This window comes from Eublepharis macularius, chromosome 5, assembly GCF_028583425.1.
Source record: "Eublepharis macularius isolate TG4126 chromosome 5, MPM_Emac_v1.0, whole genome shotgun sequence".
Classification (NCBI taxonomy): Eukaryota; Metazoa; Chordata; class Lepidosauria; order Squamata; family Eublepharidae; genus Eublepharis; species Eublepharis macularius.
In genome coordinates this window covers 115763424-115783298 of record NC_072794.1, presented here as the reverse complement: position 1 = coordinate 115783298, position 19875 = coordinate 115763424, and the positions used below count along the sequence as shown (strand labels likewise).

Here is a 19875-nt window from a genome sequence, read left to right as displayed (position 1 = left end):
TTTTAGAATGGAAAAGTAGAGAAAGTGAATCCAAGTAAGTTCTAGTCTTTCTCCTGAGCAACAATCAGTGGGGATTGTCAGACTGGAGAGTAGGGACGTGCGATTTGGATTTCCGATTCGGGAAAACTACCCGAATCGGACCAAATTTGCAAAGATTCAGGATTTCCAAAGTGGTCCCAGCATGACAGGTCCGTCGAGTCAAGGAGTTTAAATGCCCGTTCCCATGCCTCTATGCAGCCGCAGGGAAAGGGGTATTTAAACGCCGGAATCAGCTGCTCATTGGGGACTTCCCCGACGGCTGCAGGGCTTAAAATGCCTCTTTCTATGCCGCTGCACAGGGGCATGGAAAGAGGCATTTGAAGCACCGAATCAGCTGCTCCACTGTACCTGAGCTGGAGCCACTGAGCTTACCGCACCCAGTGCGAGAGGGGCGAGGGAATCTCCTTGCCCCTCTCGCACCGGGTGCAGCAGCCAGGCGCCGCCGCTCTCCCTCTCCTGATGGGAGAGGGATGGGGAGATTCTCCCTGCTGCTTTTGCACAGGGTGTAACAGTCCGCCGGCGCCGCTCTCTCGATGCGAGAGTGGACAGGGAGAATCTCCCCACCACTCTCGCACCAGGTGCAGCAGCCCGGTGGCGCCACTCTCCCGATGCAAGGAGGACAGTGAAATTCTCCCCACCGTTCTCGCACTGGGTGCAGCAGCCCAGTGGCGCCACTCTCCCGATGCAAAAGGGACAGTGAGATTCTCCCCGCCCCTCTTGCATCAAGGGAAGAGAACGGCGGAGAAGTAGGCTTAAGCCTGCACCTCTCTGCCGGGAGCTCCATTCGACCGGTGCTGCCGGGCACTCCATTCTCTCAGTGCTGCTGGCCCTGTCATTAGTGGGTGAAGGGGGCGGTGGGGAGGTGGGCTTTAGCCCGTACCTCGTCTCAGGGCGCTTCATTCACCTGTTGCTGCCGGGGACGGGGAACTCCCTGGCCCCATCAGCAGTGGGTGAAGGGGGCGGCGGGGAGGTGGGCTTTAGCCCGCGCCTTGTCCCTGGATGCCTTGTTCACCCAGTGCTGCTGAGGCCAGGGAACTCCCTAGCTCTGTCAGCAGTGGGTGAAGGGGGAGGCAGGAAGGCAGGCTTCAGCCCGTGCCTCATCCCTGGGCGCCTCGTTTACCTGGTGCTGCTGGGGCCGGGGAACTCCCTGGCCCTGTCAGCAGTGGGTGAAGGCAGTGGTGGGGAGGAGCGGGGGAGGCGGCTGCTGACCTGATGCCAGGGAGATGGAGACTCCCTGCCTCCCTGGCATCGGGTGAAGGGGAGGCAGCAGCAGGGGGCTAGTTTAAACTGGCCACCCCAGTCACTGACCCAATGCAGGGGAGACAGGGTATTCCCTCCCACCCCACCCCCATCGGGTTAAGAGAAAGCTGCGGGTACAGGGAAGCTTCTATGTGCTCCGAATCTTTTTGGAGCATTTCGAAGCAAGCCAAGAAGCAATTTGCCACTTTGGAAATTGCCTATTTCCGACTCTTTCCCGCGTCGTAAATTACAAAGCGGAAAAACCAAATCTTTTTTTGCTGCACACCCCTACTGGAGAGAGGAACTGTGTAAACATCAACTACATGCATGCATGGTTCCCAATCCAGCTAGGAATGCATATATATAAGACTGCTTACATACATGGTGTGCTCATAGTTGGATTAAGTGTTAGGCTTCCATTCCCTTCTCAAGAAAACTTTAAGAAAATGTACACTAAAACAATGGACAGACATAAAAGGAACATAAAAGGAATTTGGCAAAAATGTTCCACAGTAGGAAAGCCTTCACTGCCAGTTTGGGCTTATTCTGGCTCATGCTGCCAACCTTGTAAAAATTCGCTACTTATAAATAAAAGAATTTTTCTATCTGCAGTAGGTGTAATGTGATTTCTGTCTGCATCCCACTGTTCTTAAGATACAAAATAAAACAGGGTTGACATACCTGTAACTTATGTTCATCGAGTTCTTCTGTGCTGACACACATGGGGACTGCGCAGGCGCAGGCCAGCCGCCGGAGAATTTTCCATAGCTTCTATAGCTCCGAAGGGGCCGTTTGTCGCGCGCCTCAGCGACCGTTTTCCCGCCCAAACGGTCACGTGCTCCTCCAGCGACCAACGGCCCCTTCCCTCAGTTCTCCTTGCCGCCGCTGAACCAATACACATAACCACAACCTGCATAGACATCAATATTTGTTATAGCCCACACAGCATTGTGCATTGGAATTCACAGCGGGGTAGGAGGGAGGGTTGTGTGTCAGCACAGAAGAACTCGATGAACATAAGTTACAGGTATGTCAACCCTGTTTTCATCTTCGTTCTTCTGTGCCTCCACACATGGGAGTGTACCAAGCTTCACACAATAAGGAAGGTGGGGTGAAGTCCAACACAATTTTATTGTATCACACAAGAACCATCAACAAGTGTAAACAACATATAACTATACACAAATATACATACAAAAAATAACCCATATATACAATATACTCCCATATATACACACTTGTATAAGGATATATTCAATAAATATATATAAGCATATATTCATATAAAACATACAACTACAAAATTGTAGCATGATAGCGTAGCATCCCAGAACCCCTTAGGAAAAAAGGGAATGCAATACAGCCCTGGCCACAGCCACATCTCGCCCTGTATCCACATCTACAGCATAATGCCTGACAAAGGTGTCAGCCGTGGACCAGGTGGCTGCCCTACAGATGCTGGCCAACGGAACCCCCCGGAGGAGAGCCGAAGAGGCAGCCTGGGACCGCGTGGAATGGGCCCTAACCTGCAGCGGGCAGCTCGCCCCAGCCAGGGAATAGGCCTTACTAATGGCCGTCACAATCCACCTGGACAGAGTCTGCGAGGAAGCCCTATTGCCCTTGTCCTTGGCCCCAAAACACACGAACAGGTGAGGACACTTTCTGAAGCCCTTTGTCCTGTCCAGATAGAAAGCTAGTGCCCTCTTCAAATCCAGAGTGTGCAGCGCCTTTTCCCCCTTGGAAGAGGGGTGAGGAAAGAATGCAGGAAGCGATATCTCCTGCGACAGATGAAAAGTGGACACTACCTTAGGCAGGAAGCCCAGGCAGGGACGCAATACCACCCTATTGGGATGGAATAAAAGGAAGGGGGGATCAGACCGTAGCGCAGAGAGCTCACTGACCCTCCTGGCAGAGGTTATAGCCACTAGGAATGCCACCTTGTACGATAGCATGTCCAAGGGGCAGGTCGCCAAAGGCTCGAAGGGAGGCAACATTAGCCGTGCCAGCACCAATGACAGTGACCATTGTGGTACAGGAGGCGACACTGGTGGGTAGAGGTTGAACATTCCCTTAAGGAACTGGCGGGACTTCGGGTGGGAAAAAACCGTGCTACCCTCAACACGAGAGTGGGTAGCAGAGATAGCTGCCAGGTGAACCTTGAGGGAGGTAACCCTTAATCCCTGGTCCCTCAGGAGGCACAAATAGTCAAAAATCAGCCCTAGGGAGCTATCCGTAGGCACCACCCCTTTTTCACGTGCCCAGGTCTCAAACCTCCGCCACTTGGCCTCGTAAGAGCGCCGGGTAGATGGCTTGTGGGCATTCAAGAGGACCCGTTCCACCTGCGTAGAAAAACTCAATGAGGAGGGACGATCCGCCAAGCTGCCAGATGCAGCTTCCCGGGGTCGTGGTGAAGAATGTCCCCGTTCCTCAAAAGATCCTGCCAAGGGGGCAGCCTCACATAGGTCCGCTGAGATAGCTGCAGGAGCCTTGGGAACCAGACTTGCCTCGGCCAAAAAGGAGCCACTAAGATGCAGTCTGTCCTGTCCTCCTCTATTTTGCACAGGACCTTGGCTATCAAGGGGAAGGGCGGAAACATGTAATGCAATCCCTGGTTCCACGTAAACAGGAAGGCATCCCCAATAGAGAGCGGGTCGCTCCCTGCTCGGGAACAGAACGTCTGGGCTTTGGCGTTCGCCGCCGTAGCGAACACATCTATAACCGGGTGTCCCCACATCTGGAAGATCAGCCCACTGCACCCGTCGTTGAGCTCCCATTCGTGGTCTAACAACAGAACCCTGCTCAGGGCGTCCGCCCGAGCGTTGTCTGACCCAGCCACATGTATGGCTCGCAGAGTGACGCCATTCTTGACCGCCCACTGCCAGGTGAGCGTGGCTTCCCGGCAGAGAGTCATGGACGCTGTGCCCCCTTGCCGGTTCACGTAGTACATGGCAGTGGTGTTGTCTGTCTGTACCAACACGTGACGATTTCGCAGCAGAGCTGTAAGGGACACAAGCGCAAAACGAATGGCTCTTAGTTCCAAAACATTGATATGGAGCGCCCTTTCACCTTCAGTCCAGACGTCCTGGACACAGACATCCCCACAGTAAGCCCCCCATCCCACCAGAGAGGCATCAGTGGTCACCGTGATGTCAGGATGTTGATAACCGAAAGGGAAACCTCCAAATAAATTGCCCTCAGACAGCCACCAATCCAATGAGGACAGTATGCTCCTAGGAACGGAGAGCTTGAGGGACGGAGGGTGCTGAAAAGCATCATACCTTCGTACAAACCAGTTCTGGAGAGGCCGCAAATGCAGCCTGGCGAGGGGGATTACAGAAGTAGCAGCAGCCATATGGCCCAGCAAGCACTGGATAGTGCGTACCGGTTGAAAACGGTTCCTCTTAAACATGGACACAAGACCCTTTAGGGACCTAGCCCTCTCCTGGGGGAGCAGAGCCTTACCCTTCACAGAGTCCAGGAGTGCACCAATGTAGGAGACCGTACGACTGGGAACCAATTTAGATTTTTCTAGATTAACCACGAGGCCCAATCGGTCGCATGTGGTAAGCACCAGATCAAGGTCCTGGGCTAATCTGGGCTCAGACTCAGCCACGATGAGCCAGTCATCAAGGTACGGAAAAATTGAACAACCCTGCTCCCGAAGGAAGGAGACCACAGGAGCAACACACTTAGTGAACACCCGTGGGGCAGTGGACAGGCCAAAGGGGAGCACCTTGTATCGAAAAACCCTTTGCCGGTAGACAAAGCTCAGGTATTTCCTATGTTCCTCACGTATCCCCACATGAAAATATGCGTCCTTCAGATCCAGGACCGCAAACCAGTCCCCCTTCCTGAGCAGGGCAAGCACAGTTGCCAACGTTACCATTTTAAATTTAGTCACCCTCAAATAGGCATTAAGGCCTCGCAAGTCCAGAATGGGACGCAACCCCCCGTCCTTTTTGGGGACTAGGAAGAACCTGGAGAAGAACCCCTTCACAGAGCCTTCATAGGGCACCTCCTCTATAGCTCCCTTGGCCAAGAGCGATGTTATTTCAGTGTCCAGCTCGGCCATAGTGTTATTGACAGCGGTCAGCGGTGAACAGCATCTCGGCAGTTCAATGAATTCCAGCCCGTACCCCTTCTCAACAATAGTTAAGACCCATGAGTCAGATGTTATTGACTCCCACTCCGAGAGGAATGGCCTCAGTCTGTCCGAGAAGTTCGGTGGTACGGCTGGGTTGACCCGTCAGTACTGCCTCCCCGGGCCCTGCTGCTCCTTCTGTTGGGACGGAGGCTGCGAGGAACGAGGTTTGAACGGCCTACGCCTCTTGGGCTGTTGCTGAGGAGGGTAGTGCCGCTGTTGATAAGCCGGGAACGGTTGGTAACTCGGCCGCTGCTGCTGGTACCTGCCCTGGTAGTGGTAAGGGCCGTACCTGGGAGTGTATCGTGGCTTGTAGGCGGGTTTGTCAGTGGGAGCTAGGCCCAAGGACCGTGCCGTCTGTCTGTCCTCCTTCTTTTTCTTTAAGGCCTCATCGGTGGACGCGGAGAATAGTGATTCCCCCTCGAAAGGAAGGCCTTCCACCCGGGACCTCACTTCCTGGGAAAGTGCCGTAGACCGCAGCCATGAATGGCGTCGGAGGACGATGGCGGAAGTCATCCCACGAGCTGCCGTGTCGGCCGCATGGCTCCCTGCATTTAGCTGTTGTTTCGACAGGCGGACAGCTTCCGTCTGCAGGAGCGACACCACTGCCTTCTGTTCAGGGGGGAGGATGCCAACATAGGATGCCAACTTTTCCCAAAGGTAGAGTTGGTACCCAGCCATAATCGTCTGGTAATTGGCAATCCTCAACCCTAGGGACGCGATGGAATACTGCCGTCTACCTAGGGCATCTAGCTTCCTCCCCTCCTTGTCAGGTGGCGCTGAGGGTGCTCCAGAGCGGCGAGACTGGAACTCCTCCGTGACGAGCGATGAAGGCGGAGGGTGCTTCAACAATGATGGCCAGGTGCCCTGTTTAATCTTATAAAGCTGCTCAATCCTCCTCGAGGTGGCAGGTTGGTCACAGGGCACCTTCCACACCTTCTCGACAATTTCCTCTATCCCCTCAAGCATAGGGAAGCCAACGGTTGCAGGATTGTCAGCATAGACCCTCCTGAGCAGCTTGTCCTTGGTTTGGGGAACAGCTGAGGAGATATCCATTTCCAAAGCTTGAGCCATCCGAGCCATCTGATCTGCGTAGATTCTCAAATCTTCATATGGAGAACTACTGCTCGGCGCCACGTTGTCGTCTGGCGAAGGTTCGGAACAGGACTCGGAACCGTACTCTCCGACGCTGCCGACGTCCTCCCCTTCGGAACTGTGCGATTCCTCTCCCCGGGCCGGCGGAGGGAACCATGCCTGCCTAGAGGTCGAGGGCCTCGGTTCCGAGTATGCGAAACCAGGAGCCCCTTCCCATTGGCAATGGAAAGCGGGAGGCAGATCCGAAGCTTGACGATGACGGGAGGCCAACGATCGCCCGGAACCGACACTCCCCTCCTCGGACCGACGTCGCTCACGACTGGAAGCAGCTGCTGGTGAGCGGTGACCAGAAGACGACCGATCCCGCCGACTCGGAGGCGGGCCTGGATCAGCTACTGGGGAAGGTGCCGATGGTACAACCTCGAACGCGCCCGGGTCCGGCACATCCTCCGGAACCGGAGAGCCCAGGTGAGGAGACGGAGTGCGTGGAATCAGGATGACCTCCTCCGTCGGAACCGAGCGTGGAGAGCGATGACGGTGTTTGGTCTTCTTCTTCTTTGCAGGTGGCTCTGAAGAAGATCTCGGTACCGACGCAGCCCTGGATGATGACGAGCGCGGCTTAGCCACCGGAATCGACCCAGTCGTCGGTTCCGACCGAGGGCTCGGAACCACGATCTTCGGTCCCGAGGCGGCAGCTCTCGGATCCGACACGGTGGAAGAAGCGCTTCGGGGCGGCCGCGCCGAACCCTGCGCTGGAGAGGTTGTCTTCGACGCTGCGGCACTTGCGGGGCGTGCAGACCGAGCGGAGGACACAGAACCCGCCCTCGAGCGCCCTCCGACAGAGGGGCTTGGGCCAGCCTTGGGAGAGGGCAGCGGTGTTGCCGTTGACATGACCGCTTTCCAGAGGGAGGAATTCAGCCGGGCCTGCCGATCCTGACGGGCCTTATTCGTGAACCCCTGACAGATCTTACAGGCGGTCACATTGTGGGTCTCCCCCAGACAAAAAAGGCACTGGTCGTGGCCATCGGTCTGTGCCATTTTAGTATGGCACTTCAGGCAACGCTTGAAGAGCGCCTTTGAGGCCATCTTCAGGGGCGCGCAAATAAGAGAGGTCAACCAGTCCGAGTCAGAAACCGTCCGTTAATTACCGTCCAAATCAGTATCCAAAAGCGAAGTCCGAAGTCCAAACCGATGTCCAAATAAACCAGAAGATCAATCACAAGTAATAAGCGCAGAGCAACGAAGCTAACGTTCTCTCCCAGCGGCGGCAAGAAGAGAACTGAGGGAAGGGGCCGTTGGTCGCTGGAGGAGCACGTGACCGTTTGGGCGGGAAAACGGTCGCTGAGGCGCGCGACAAACGGCCCCTTCGGAGCTATAGAAGCTATGGAAAATTCTCCGGCGGCTGGCCTGCGCCTGCGCAGTCCCCATGTGTGGAGGCACAGAAGAACGAAGATGAACACAGGTTTTCAAAGGACGGGAGACTCAGACAGATATTGATCATGTAGGTGGACCACTCTCATTACTTACTGCAACCATCGTCAGCTCCTCACAGCCTATTAGGCTGAACTGTAGGTGACACACACAGATTTCAAGCTTCACCATGCACATGCTCTGCTGTAAGTACTTTAAAAGCCAAAGCTTACCGTAAAATAGAACTGTTCTGTCTCCTGCTGATTGGCCCGCCTTTTAGCAATGCTGGGCTTGCTCATAAAGGTTTCGGAGACTGTTGATTTTACTGACTCCATGGAGTTGCTATACTGGAAGCAGTCCGAGACATCAAAATCCTCAATGGTGACTATATCCTGGATAGTCTGCAGTGTGGCTTCCATTGTTTTCTTAACCTGAGAGAAAAGGAAAAAACAAACAAGAGAAGACTGAAAACAGTTTCTACCTGTGGTACGCCACCTCAAGCTGGGCGAGGCAGCTTTCCAGCTCTGGCCTTCCCTCTCTTTGCATCAAGGGCGCCAATGCAGAGGTAGCAAGCGAGGAGGATGCAGAACAGTGAGACACTGGCAAGAAGCAGCTGTCATTGTTACTCTCAACTTTCTGTCCTGCCAGCGGCTTCTCTCAAGAGTCCTGATGGCAGCAGTGGCAAGACACTGAACAGGCAACACCAAAGGAGGTCAGTCACTTTTTCGGGTAGCACTGAGAATGAGGAGCAACATCCCACAAAAGCAATGGCCAGCTCAGAGTTTTTTCATAACAGTCTTATACTGAGTCAGACCATGGTCAGACTAACGTAACATTGTCTATTTTGGTTGGCAATGGACTTCAACTACAGACAATTGCAGCTATAACTGATGTGCCAGCTTCAGATTTTCAGGAGTTACATGCAAACAATGCACTCTTCTTTACCTGGAAAAACTGCACCTAAAAAAAGTGTACTCTCCTCTATGTAAACAGATCCTCTTCTCTGAAAAAATAGACTACACTCTAGGAATTCTTGAGTCTTTAGGTACCACAGAACTCAGTGTTCTTGGAAAACTTGCTTAGACCTTTCCACTTCCTTTTCTCTTGAACAGGAATTTTAACTAAGATTTGTACTAGACTTTTCAATAGCAAACATATAGTGCTTATAACAAACTTAAATACATGTACTCTTTTTGGTACAAAGATGGCAATATAATAAAGTTATGGATTGTCCAAAATTTTACCAGCATTTGTGAAAGAAATTGCCTGTTACGCAGTGTTGGAGCTTACGATATAAACTACATATTTGCTAAAAGACTCACTGGAAAAGACAATAATGCTAGGAAAAGTGGAAAGCAGTAGGAAAAAGGGGAAGATCCAAAATGAGATGGCTTGACTCAATAAAGGAAGCCATGGTTTCCAGTTTGCAAGATGTGAGCAAGGCTGTTAATGATAAGACGTTTTGGAAGTCTTACTACGTAATTCATAAGTCAGAAGCAACTTGATGGCACATAACACACACACATGCCAAGTTAGAAAGCAATGCAAAAAAAAGCAGTTTAAGACATGACATATAAGAAATGCAATAACTGAGTTATATAAATTAGATAACAGTGTAGTAAAAACAGGATAATGCATATAATGAACAATGCCATAATCTACAGCCCTTATCCTTTTGTAAAGCATCCTTCTGAACTATTCCATTTTTCTTATTGTACCGTTGAGTTGCAACTGACTCACAGCAACCCCAGTGATGGAGTGCTCCAGGCAAGAGATGAGCAGAAGTGGTTTACCATTGTTTTCCTCTGCATAACCCCAGTCTTCCTCCAAGTACTGACTGTGGCTGTCCATGGTATCCACAAAACTCTCCTCCAGCACCACATTTCAAATTAATCAATTTTCTTCTAGTCAGCTTTCTTCATTGTCCAACTTTCATTTCATATATAGTAATGGGGAAAACCATAGCATGATGTTGGTCACCAGCGACACTTCAGTCCAGATAAGGCTGAATGATAGTGAGTGAGTGGTAACACTGACTGAGGAGCTGCTATATAGCGTACATACCCCATAAAGGGACAGGTTTGCAACTAGCTGTTAGCTCTGGATCTGCAGATGGAGGGGTATGTACTCTGAGATGTGAAGCACTTCTAAAATCAGCCTTGGCCAGTTTGCCAGTTGAAACCCTTCTTGAAATATGAGATCTAGTCACAGTAACCCACATCCTAGTCACATACAGGCTACATTTCCATAATGTGCTCTACTGCCTTTAAAGATTGCATGGTAGCTTCTATTAGTTCAAACTGTACCAGCAGGGTTCTGCCATGAGTTGATAACAGGCAACATATTTGTGTTGCAATCAGAGTGTTGACTAGAGTGGGTCATAGGAGTCATATCACTCCAGTCTTGTTCCATCTTCACTGGCTCCCAATTCGCTTCTGGGCCCAATTCAAAGTGCTGGTATTGACCTTTAAAGCCTTATATGGATTGAGGCCAACATATCTTAAAGACCACCTTCTTCCACAGGAACCTGCCCATCAAATCCAGTCACTTTTGGAGGTGCTGCTTTGGGTGCCCCTACCAGCTGAGGCTAGCTGGGTGGCAATCCAAGAATGGCCCTTCTTGGTTGTGGCACCAAAACTTTGGAACTCACTTTCCAGAGATTTCCCATCCTCCCTCTGCATTGTCTTCCACTAGTGAGTGAAGACTTTTTTGTTTCATTTGGCATACCCCTGGTAAACTCTAATTGACCCTCTTTCCTGTGTGTGTTTGTATATATGTTTCTATTGTATTTTTAATGTTATTCTAATGCTTTAATTATCTGTTGTTTGCCACTTTGGGAACCTTATTTGGGTTGGAAAGGTGGCATATACATACATATAACAAACAAACAAACAAGTAAATATTTTTCTAGTGCTCAAAAGCTTCATTGGCTAACTGTTCTCTTCTGGGCCCAATTTACAGAGCTGGTTTTAGCTTCTTAACCTTGTACATGTATACCCTAATATGCTGATTCTATCGTCACATACCAGGAAGGAAGTCTCATTTAATTATGTTTCATTGACTTTATTCTGAAGCCTGGAGTGGCCTGTGACCAGTGTACATTCATGTCAGACAGTTACGTACATCATATCGGGCTCCGCTTCATGTCCCCTTTCTACTCCCACCCCATGTTCCCAGTGATGAGGTCACCAGGGATGGGCCTTTTCAATAGCTGTCCCTCATTTGTGAATACTCTTTCTTTATCCCTTAACCTGGTGGACCTTTTAGTTTTACCAGGCATTTTAAATTGGTAGTTTTCATACTATATATACATACTACTTGCGTTGCTGTTAACCATTATTTCAATTGCTGTTTTAAAACTGAACGCTCCTTTAATTAGTGCTTTTCCTGCTTAATAATTTTGTTGTCCTTTTAATTTTAGTACTTTTGCTTTTATTGTTGTATTTATACACTGATTTAGAAACCACCTAAAGTAATTTTAATTGAAAACTGCAGTATATAATTGTTTTAGATAAATAAAACTAAGGGTATGAAGACAGCAACACACTCTGTAGTCAAGCATATAGGCTTCAAACGCAATACAAGCTCAGCTAATGAACACAGGAGAATGCAGAGAAATAAACAGCTGGAGATTGAGGCTTCAGTTCCATGCATACTCACCTGGGAATAAACCCCAATTAAGTCAAGGGCATGCTACACATTATATTGCATTTTAAAACATGCTGTTCAAAGCACTTCATAATCTTTGCAATTCGTGACAGTATACCAGCTCTTGATACACAAATTGTATAGCTGATATTCATTAACCTAATGTGATACCATGATCCTATTTACCCCTTCTCCTTTCCAAAAAGTACACAAGGAAAAGGACTATTTAACAGATCAAGATGTAAGTGTTGTTATCCAGTTTGTAAGTTTGTCAACAGAGGGAGGGGTCGTAATCCTCTTTCAGAAGTATTCATAGCTTCAGCTTTATCAAATGAAAAAAAATTATGGGATCTCAAAAGTAATTTAACACAATTCAGATAGTCACTTTGTACCATCCTAAAAAGAGTTACACCCTTCTAAGTCCATTGAAGTTAATGAGCTTAGAAAGGTGTTAATGCTGCTTAAGATGGCACTGCTAGTACATTCATACTAGGACTTCTTTATCTCTACAGCTCCCATTACTCTACACTAAGGCAGCTTATTAAGCTAGGGGAGGGAGGAGAAAGCCCAGCTTCTAGGATTAATACAAAGACCATTTTGTGCTGATGTGGGCAGCCAATCTGCCCTCTAAGGACACATCCTAATGGCCATGGCAACTGTCCTAATCTCCTGGCAATATTGCAATTTTGCATCACGAGGGAGTTGCAGGTCAACCCACTTGTCTTGCATAGGATGGCGATTTAGCCATTGCAGTACAAACATCTGTTGGATGCAATTGAAGTAGCCTGCTAGAATCCCGATTTCCTGTAGAGAAGCAATATGACCTGCTATTTTTCTTTTTGAAATGCTCCCCTCAAACTTTGTCATTTTATAGCAGCACCAAATTATGAAGCATCTTTCTCAGACTGTAATATACTCTTTACAAAGATTTAAATAACAGTTTCTAAAGCATTCAAAGGGAATTTTTCATCCTAGGAATATTAAAGAACCAAACATAAATCCAAGCCCCCACCACTTTAAATTACAATAGCTTCTACCTAGGCAGAAAGTAATTTAGTATTTTTCTCTTTCCTACAGAATGACATCACATTTCTGCCTTACAAAAGGGAGCTGTTATAAAAAAGTTGGCTTTCATTCCAAATACAGACAATCCACATTAACCAGAGCAGTTCTGTAGAACATAGCCGTATTGTAACTTTCAAAACCTGTGAAAAACACAAAACTCCATTACATCTTACAGAAAGTATGCAACTTCAATTAACATTAAAGCATAAAGTGAAACAAATTCTTAAAAAGAATAGAAAAACCAATATTTTCAGGTGGGTAGCTGTGTTGGTCTACAGTAGTACAGGAAGATTTGAGGCCAGCAGTGCCTTAAAACCTGCAAAATATTCAGAGTGTAAACTAGTGAGAGTCAAAGCTCCCTTCATCAGAGAATATCTGATGAAGGGAGCTTTGCTTCTCAAAAGTCTATACCCTGAAAATCCAATGACTAATATGCATAGGACCATCTCACCTAAAGATCCTTTTTGAATGCAGCCAGCAAAAAATTGATTTACTGACAGCATTTGGTTTACCTTGGAAGTTCCTGCATCAAATGAAGCGTACAGATTATTACTCTCACACTTTCCCAACTGACTGCAGGCCATGGCGAACAGAATTATAGGGAAGGCACACACAGAGAGAGATCAGTGACAACGCGGAGATAAATGATTTTTGAAAATGCTATCAGAGGCCTAGAATTTTATTAGCTCACCTCTTCGTTTTCAATCTTCAGTGTAGATAATCTAGACTGCAGCTGCTGGCATCTCTGCACCAACTCACTCTGGACTGGCTGCTGGGCACACAGCTGGGATACCTGGTAAAGAAATGGCACTTTTGAAAGGGGATTCTAGACCCCTTGCCCTAGTTCCTGATCTCTGCGTTAAAAACTATACATCATGATGCATAAGAAATCTGGACCTTTGTGCTGAACTACAGGAAAACAGATTCTTTTGCTTCTAGGTCTAACATCCCTAGGGTGGGTGTGGATACAGAGAGTAACAGAGTAAAAACAAAAACTAGGGGTCGATAGTAACGCCTGCTCTGGGTTAAACTGCACAGAATGGGTTTGCTTTGGAGTAATCACCACTAAACAGGGTGAAGGACTATGCTGATGGTCATGAATCTTTCTTCTCCTTCCAGTAGTCCCTTCTGATGCTGGCAGTCACGAGACTGGCACAAACTGGGGTGGATGCAATAAGAAGGGAGAACAAGTAAAATCATATCCCTGCCTCTTCCATCAGTGGAGCTGGTTCTTGAAGGAGAGGGCTATTTTGTTCCCTTTGCTCCCTTACTGCATGGGGCTATTAATGGATCATGGGATCCAACCACTATGTTGTTTGGCTTAATGAGGTTTCTTGCCACACTAACAACTGCAACTGAACACAAACATTCTAAAGACTTAACTGAACAGGATTTGGGGGACTGGATAAATTCAGACATTTGGAGGTTATGTTACCATCACATCTTTACAGTTCAATGAATTTTAATTAGAATAACTCACATATACCCCTAACAGAGAAGAAAGCTGCCACTCTGATGAGAGTTGCTGAGGCAATCCCCCAAACAACATATTTGGAGTCAGGCATTTCCACATAAGCTGATAGTACTTTCATATACCATCGCTAGGTACAGTCAGAGAAAGTGATACATCTGCATCATGTGTAAAGCAAACCTAAGTCCCATTGCGTCCCCTGGCCTGAAGCTAGTTCACATTCAGGTATATTTAAGTGGGTTTGCAGTACTCATAGAAACAGAAGGCTTATGTATTATGTATCTAATTGCTTCATATCCTGAATACACTTATTGTTAACAGTTGTAGTAAAATACTGTGTGTGTGTTTGATGACCATCCTGGTGGATGCACCAACACAGACCAGGGAATGTGAACGAGTGTCTAGTCATTGTTGTGAGGCTCCTCTCTCACTGGTGCCCTCCTCTGATGGTCTGCCATCCTGCCAACTCTCCCTAGCAGATGTCCTCCGGCCTCAGATGGGCAGGGAAAGGGGTTGCACCACCTTGTTCCTTCTCCTGCCCTGGGAGTCACAGCACTCTTCAGCTGCCTCTCCCTTCACTTCCTCCTTGGCCTTCATAAGAACCTGACTTTTAAAGGCTTCCTTTTGCCTCACCTCCCTGGAGCCTCTCCCAATCTCCACCCAGATTCCCTGACTGGCCCTGCTCCCAACCTATCTGAAGGGCGGGCCAGGTAGACTCTGCAATTGCCTGGCCCTACCCACTCCATCCCTGCCTAGGGCGGGGCATTTGTTCTGCTTTCTGCCTGGCTCACCCCTGCTGCTTCTGAATCCTCCCCTGTGGGTCCTTTGGCAGCTTGGGCCTGGCTCAAGCTGCTGGCAATCCCCGGTGGACCAGGCTGAGGTGGAGCTGCCTGGGCAACAGCAGGAAAAGGGTGAGTCAGCTGGGTGGCTGCAGGCTGCTCCCCAGGGCTGTGCCTGGGTGTTGGCTGCTGCTGACCTGATGGTGGCGGAGGTCTGGGACCCTGTAAAGGCATCTGCAGCTGAGGTGTTGCCAGAGGAGGTGCTGCAGGGCCTGATGATAGGGTCTGAGAGCCAGTTTGAGGTAGTGGTTAAGAGCGCAGGACTCTAATCTGGAGAACCGGGTTTGATTCTTCACTCCTCCACTTGAAGTCAGCTGGGTGACCTTGGGTCAGTCACAGCTTCTAGCTCTCTCAGTCCCACCCACCTCACGGGGTGTTTTGTTGTGGGGATAATAACATACTTTGTAAACCACTCTGAGTGGGTGTTAAGTTATCCTGAAGGGCAGTATATAAATCGAATGTTATTATTATCTGCTGTTGCAGAGGGGGTGGACAGGAGAATGGCGTCGCCGGACAGTTGTCAAATTTCATTAATATAATTTCATAATTTCCAGTATTCATTTCTTTGCAACTTTTGCACCTCCACATTTTAACATTCACTATTATCATATTGTAGTTACTGGTATCTTCAAGACGTGGTCAAGGCAATGAAGATCAACATGCTAAAATTTAATCTCAACAAGGTGATTTTTCCTCTTTCAAATTGAATTTGGCAGAGATTTTTAATTTCACCAAGTACTATTTTGATTGTGTATTTTTACTGTATTATGGTACATATTAATTATATTGTATTGTAAATATTGTATATTGTAAACCACCAACATTCAAAAATAAGAACAGCAGGTGTAGGATTCCACAGTACAGCTCAGACTAAGAATGCCTGAACTATGAACGATCTCCATATAACACAGAATGACTTACAAAAATAATTTCAAATGTATATAGTGTGAACATATAGTTTATTATGAAGGGACATGAAAGAAACTAAGAAAAAGAATGTTAATGATAAAATCTTCAGATCATTCATAATTCTGAGAAAAATTACATCTAACACACATGAAACAAGACAGGAAGTCACTTTAAATAAAGAGTAAGAATTCTGCATGGAATCCAATGCACCAATGAACTTTAATATATCACAGCTGTGTGCAAAAGCAAAGAGAATTACATATATAATAAAACTGTGAATAGAACTAAAACAAAGCATCTACAAGACCATCTCCTGGGACTAGACACAGCGAGATGACGGAAACATGGACTAGATAACAATGGGTATGCAATAAAATACCAAGCTTCAGTTCTATTGGCTTACCATTCAGAATTTATGAGACATTTTGTTATACAGGAAGGGCTCATAGGAAACAAATTAAAAGAAAAAATGATGAATTCACCATTCTAGGCTGGTACCTTAACTTTAATGTATGGTTTCACACATCCTAGGTTTTAGAGGTGAAAGCTACATATTCTTCCCTCAAAGCTCAAAATAATGTTGCACACAAGAAATATCAACTCAGATTACCAGAGAAGACTTCCGGACTTTGAAAGAATGCTAGCCTGAATAAGGGACAACCTAAAAATTCTAAGCTAGAGTTAATATCAAAGGTCTAGATTAGATGACACAATACACAAGGAAGGAATATGGGCACACCTTCTGTTGTACCTGCATCACCTCTCAATATCCATATTATGCTTTAATATTCAAACTGGTGTATGTACATCAAGGTTGCATGATGGTTTCCTAGATTTCATGTAGGAAATTGACATGGCAATCCATACTTGAGCATACCAGGTTCAGCCATCAGGATATATTCAGCCACTCTCCTCAGCAAAGTCCAGCCTCAGTATCCTTCCTTCATCCTGAGTGGCTCTTCCATTGAGCTACTTAAGTTGAAAGAAGGCTTCAAACTGTGATGGATGCTGGCTGGATACACATCATTATGTCTTTGTGTGGTGAATTCCAAGTTTGGGTAGACATGCTGGATTTGAGGGTAGGCAAGTACAACTTCTCTCCCCATCAAGCACAGAGCAGTTGCCCTTCTTTGAATCATCTGTTATGTCCCCAAACATAGTGCTATCCACATCTAAATTGACTCATAAACCAGATTTACAGACACTTCTCCAATATGTAGAAAATCACAATTTCACCACAGAGAGAACACATTCACATGATCACTAAAAATGGTTATGCAAATTCTACAAGGGTCCATAGCATAGTTTTGAAAAAAACAAAAACAAAATTGATCTATTGCAAACTAGAGAGTGAAACTGGAAAAGCCAACAAATAACAAGAGCCCTGATCAAGATGTATGACATAAGTTGTATATCTGGCAATGCTGAGTATTCCTAAAACAGCAGTTCTACTATCAGATGAAATATGCCTAATAGTCAAATTGAGCTATTTCAATTTTTTCTAGGATAGATTATTATTATTAAATGCCATGATAAATTCTTTTACTTTTATAAATATGATACAACAAAAGATAAGTCTGCTTAATTTTAACTTAAAGACAAAAATTCATAACAGCTTTTTATCACCCAAACTTCAGTATAGCTACTCTGAATCTGAGATATGGCCAGAAAGAAATGTTGTACGTAAATAATTTGAATAAATACAATATAAATGGATCTATAGAGAAATCTAAGAAATCTATAGGTTTCTTTCTACCCGCAATTCTCAGTCTTCACATGAACAGAACCTCACTCAATAACATGCTGTTGAAATTGGACTTAGGATTTTCTTTTATACTAGAGGTTCAGCATGAAGGTCAAGAACATATTTATTGGCTAGCTAGCAGAACAATTGGTTTGTGACTATGACTGGCATAGAGATTCTCATACATGTCAAGTCACAGAAATTTACTTACCATATCACCCATGTGAGGTTGAAACTCAAACTTCATGGGTGGGCAGAAGACATTGTTGCTCATCTCCATGAGGCGCTGCTTGTCACTGTTGGCATCCAAGTTCTCCACAGCATTTTCAATGGCATCCAGGCCTTCATGCTTTGATTGTTCTAGGTTTAACTCTGCCGACAGAAATGTCCTAAGTGCCCTACCAAGGCTGGCATGGTATCCTAGGTCACAGCACTGCTGAAAAACAAGCAATGAAAGATGACCTGAAATTCAACAGTTTTGGCAGAAAACAGAAACTACAAAGGTAGCACCAACATACTATATCCCACTGTTTTTGCTGATAGACTTATCATATATATAGGCTCACATGGTTCAAAGGTCCAATAGGCTAGAGACATGGCATTTATTCAGACACGTAAAGTATATCTATTCTGCAAGTTTAAATGTAAACTTACATTTAAACTTGTAATTACTTTCTCTTCACCTGATCGTTCCTAATGTAGGACACAGCTAAACATGGCACTTCAGGAAAATATCACAGAGATTCACCACATGTGTATCAAAAGTCGTATGAAAATTTGTTGATATGGTGGTGGTGGTGGACAACACATCAAATTGGTTTGAAAACAAGCTAAAAATGAGTTGTGTGGATTGGACTCAGTCACTGCATTCCAAATCATAGGCTTTAAACATCTCAAGCAAGCTAAACAGCTTCCACCACTCAAGAAAAAAATGATAGATGCTGCCTGCAAACAGTTGATTATATTTCTCCAATAACAGGGGAAGAGTCAAAGACAGTGAAGAAAACCTTCAAGCAGAAATACCAGTCAAACTTTGGGTGAAATTACTGACAGTAGCATATCAGAACTGAAAGCCAATCAGCTATCTGAGCCAAATCTTAAAGGGAAGAAGATTCAGGAGAAGTAGTACTACTGATATTTTTCTTTTAAAAAACCAGTAGACCAAAAATAAAGGAACTATCCTTGTTCCAAGAAATGAAAGCTAAATTAAATATGCTAGGAAACTATCCAAAAGGTGGAAGTGCCCATCTGCTTGATGATTGTCTTGCTCAATAAGCTAAAGTCAATGGGAACTCCTTCTGCATCATCATTAGAATATTACAGAGTCAAGGCAGAAAATGAAGGGGGAAAAGAAAGAGAAAAATTAAAAGAGGAAAAGAAAGAAGCATAAATTTAGGCTCCTTCTACACTTTTACAAACATTTGGCCATTGCCTGCTACAACATGCCTGGGTACCATGCCAACAGCTGTGGCAGGTGTGGAGTTCTTGTAAAGCAGGAACGATTGTTTGCTCTACTGGAAGCAGACAATGAAAGGACACTAAATTCAATCAACAACCACAACAACCAAGTCCCCAAACAAAAGCTGCTTGATTGAGAATTTGCACAGGATGTTAATTTTTCTTAAATTTAACTGCTTGAACGACTTTTTACCAAAGGCAGTTGCAGCTTTGCAGGCACATTATCATTTGATGTTTAGGCCCATGCAGTTTGATGGAAACTGGCTTCACTGAAAACTACCATTCAATTAGGAGGTGGATCAACTTGAAATTTAAGAAAAATTAACATCCTTTAAGGTTAAGGTTGAAATTGAAATTGTTCACGACTTTCTATTCCTCAACTGTCAACCAAAAGGGAGACTGCAATGAAGAAATCAGAAGATTAAGATTCAGAAGAGCAGCTGTGAGGGAGCTAGAAAAAATTTTTAAAGATAAAGATGTTTCTCTGGGAACCAAGATCAAGATAATCCAAACTATGGTATTCCCCATTATTATGTATGGATGTGAAAATTGGACAATGAAGAAAGCTGACAGGAATAAAATTGATTAATTTGAAATGTGGTGCTGGAGGAGAGTTTTGCGGATACCATGAGCAGCCAAAAAAACAAATAAGTGGGTACTAGATCAATTCAAGCCTGAATTCTCCCTAGAAGCTAAAATGACAAAACTGAGGCTATCGTGAGGCTATCATGGTCATATCATGAGAAGACAAGGTTCTCTGGAAAAGTCAATAATGCTAGGGTAAGTGGAAGGCAGTAGGAAAAAAGGAAGACCCAAA

At 46.1% G+C, this 19875-nt stretch overlaps 1 protein-coding gene across 5 annotated transcripts in view; it reads right to left on the bottom strand.

Moving 5' to 3' along the window:
• The window catches only part of SRGAP2 (SLIT-ROBO Rho GTPase activating protein 2), a 305908-nt gene that overhangs the window by 78633 nt on the left and 207400 nt on the right, over window positions 1–19875 (bottom strand). For 3 of the 5 annotated variants that reach the window (XM_054979474.1, XM_054979478.1, XM_054979475.1), the window contains exons 8-10: window positions 17812–18036; window positions 13329–13430; window positions 8158–8355 (exon numbers count right to left, since the gene is read on the bottom strand). In XM_054979474.1, coding sequence (XP_054835449.1) covers window positions 8158–8355; window positions 13329–13430; window positions 17812–18036 — 525 coding nt within the window. The remainder of the gene's footprint in view (window positions 1–8157; window positions 8356–13328; window positions 13431–17811; window positions 18037–19875) is intronic. The other 2 variants (XM_054979476.1, XM_054979477.1) reach the window with 1 other exon arrangement.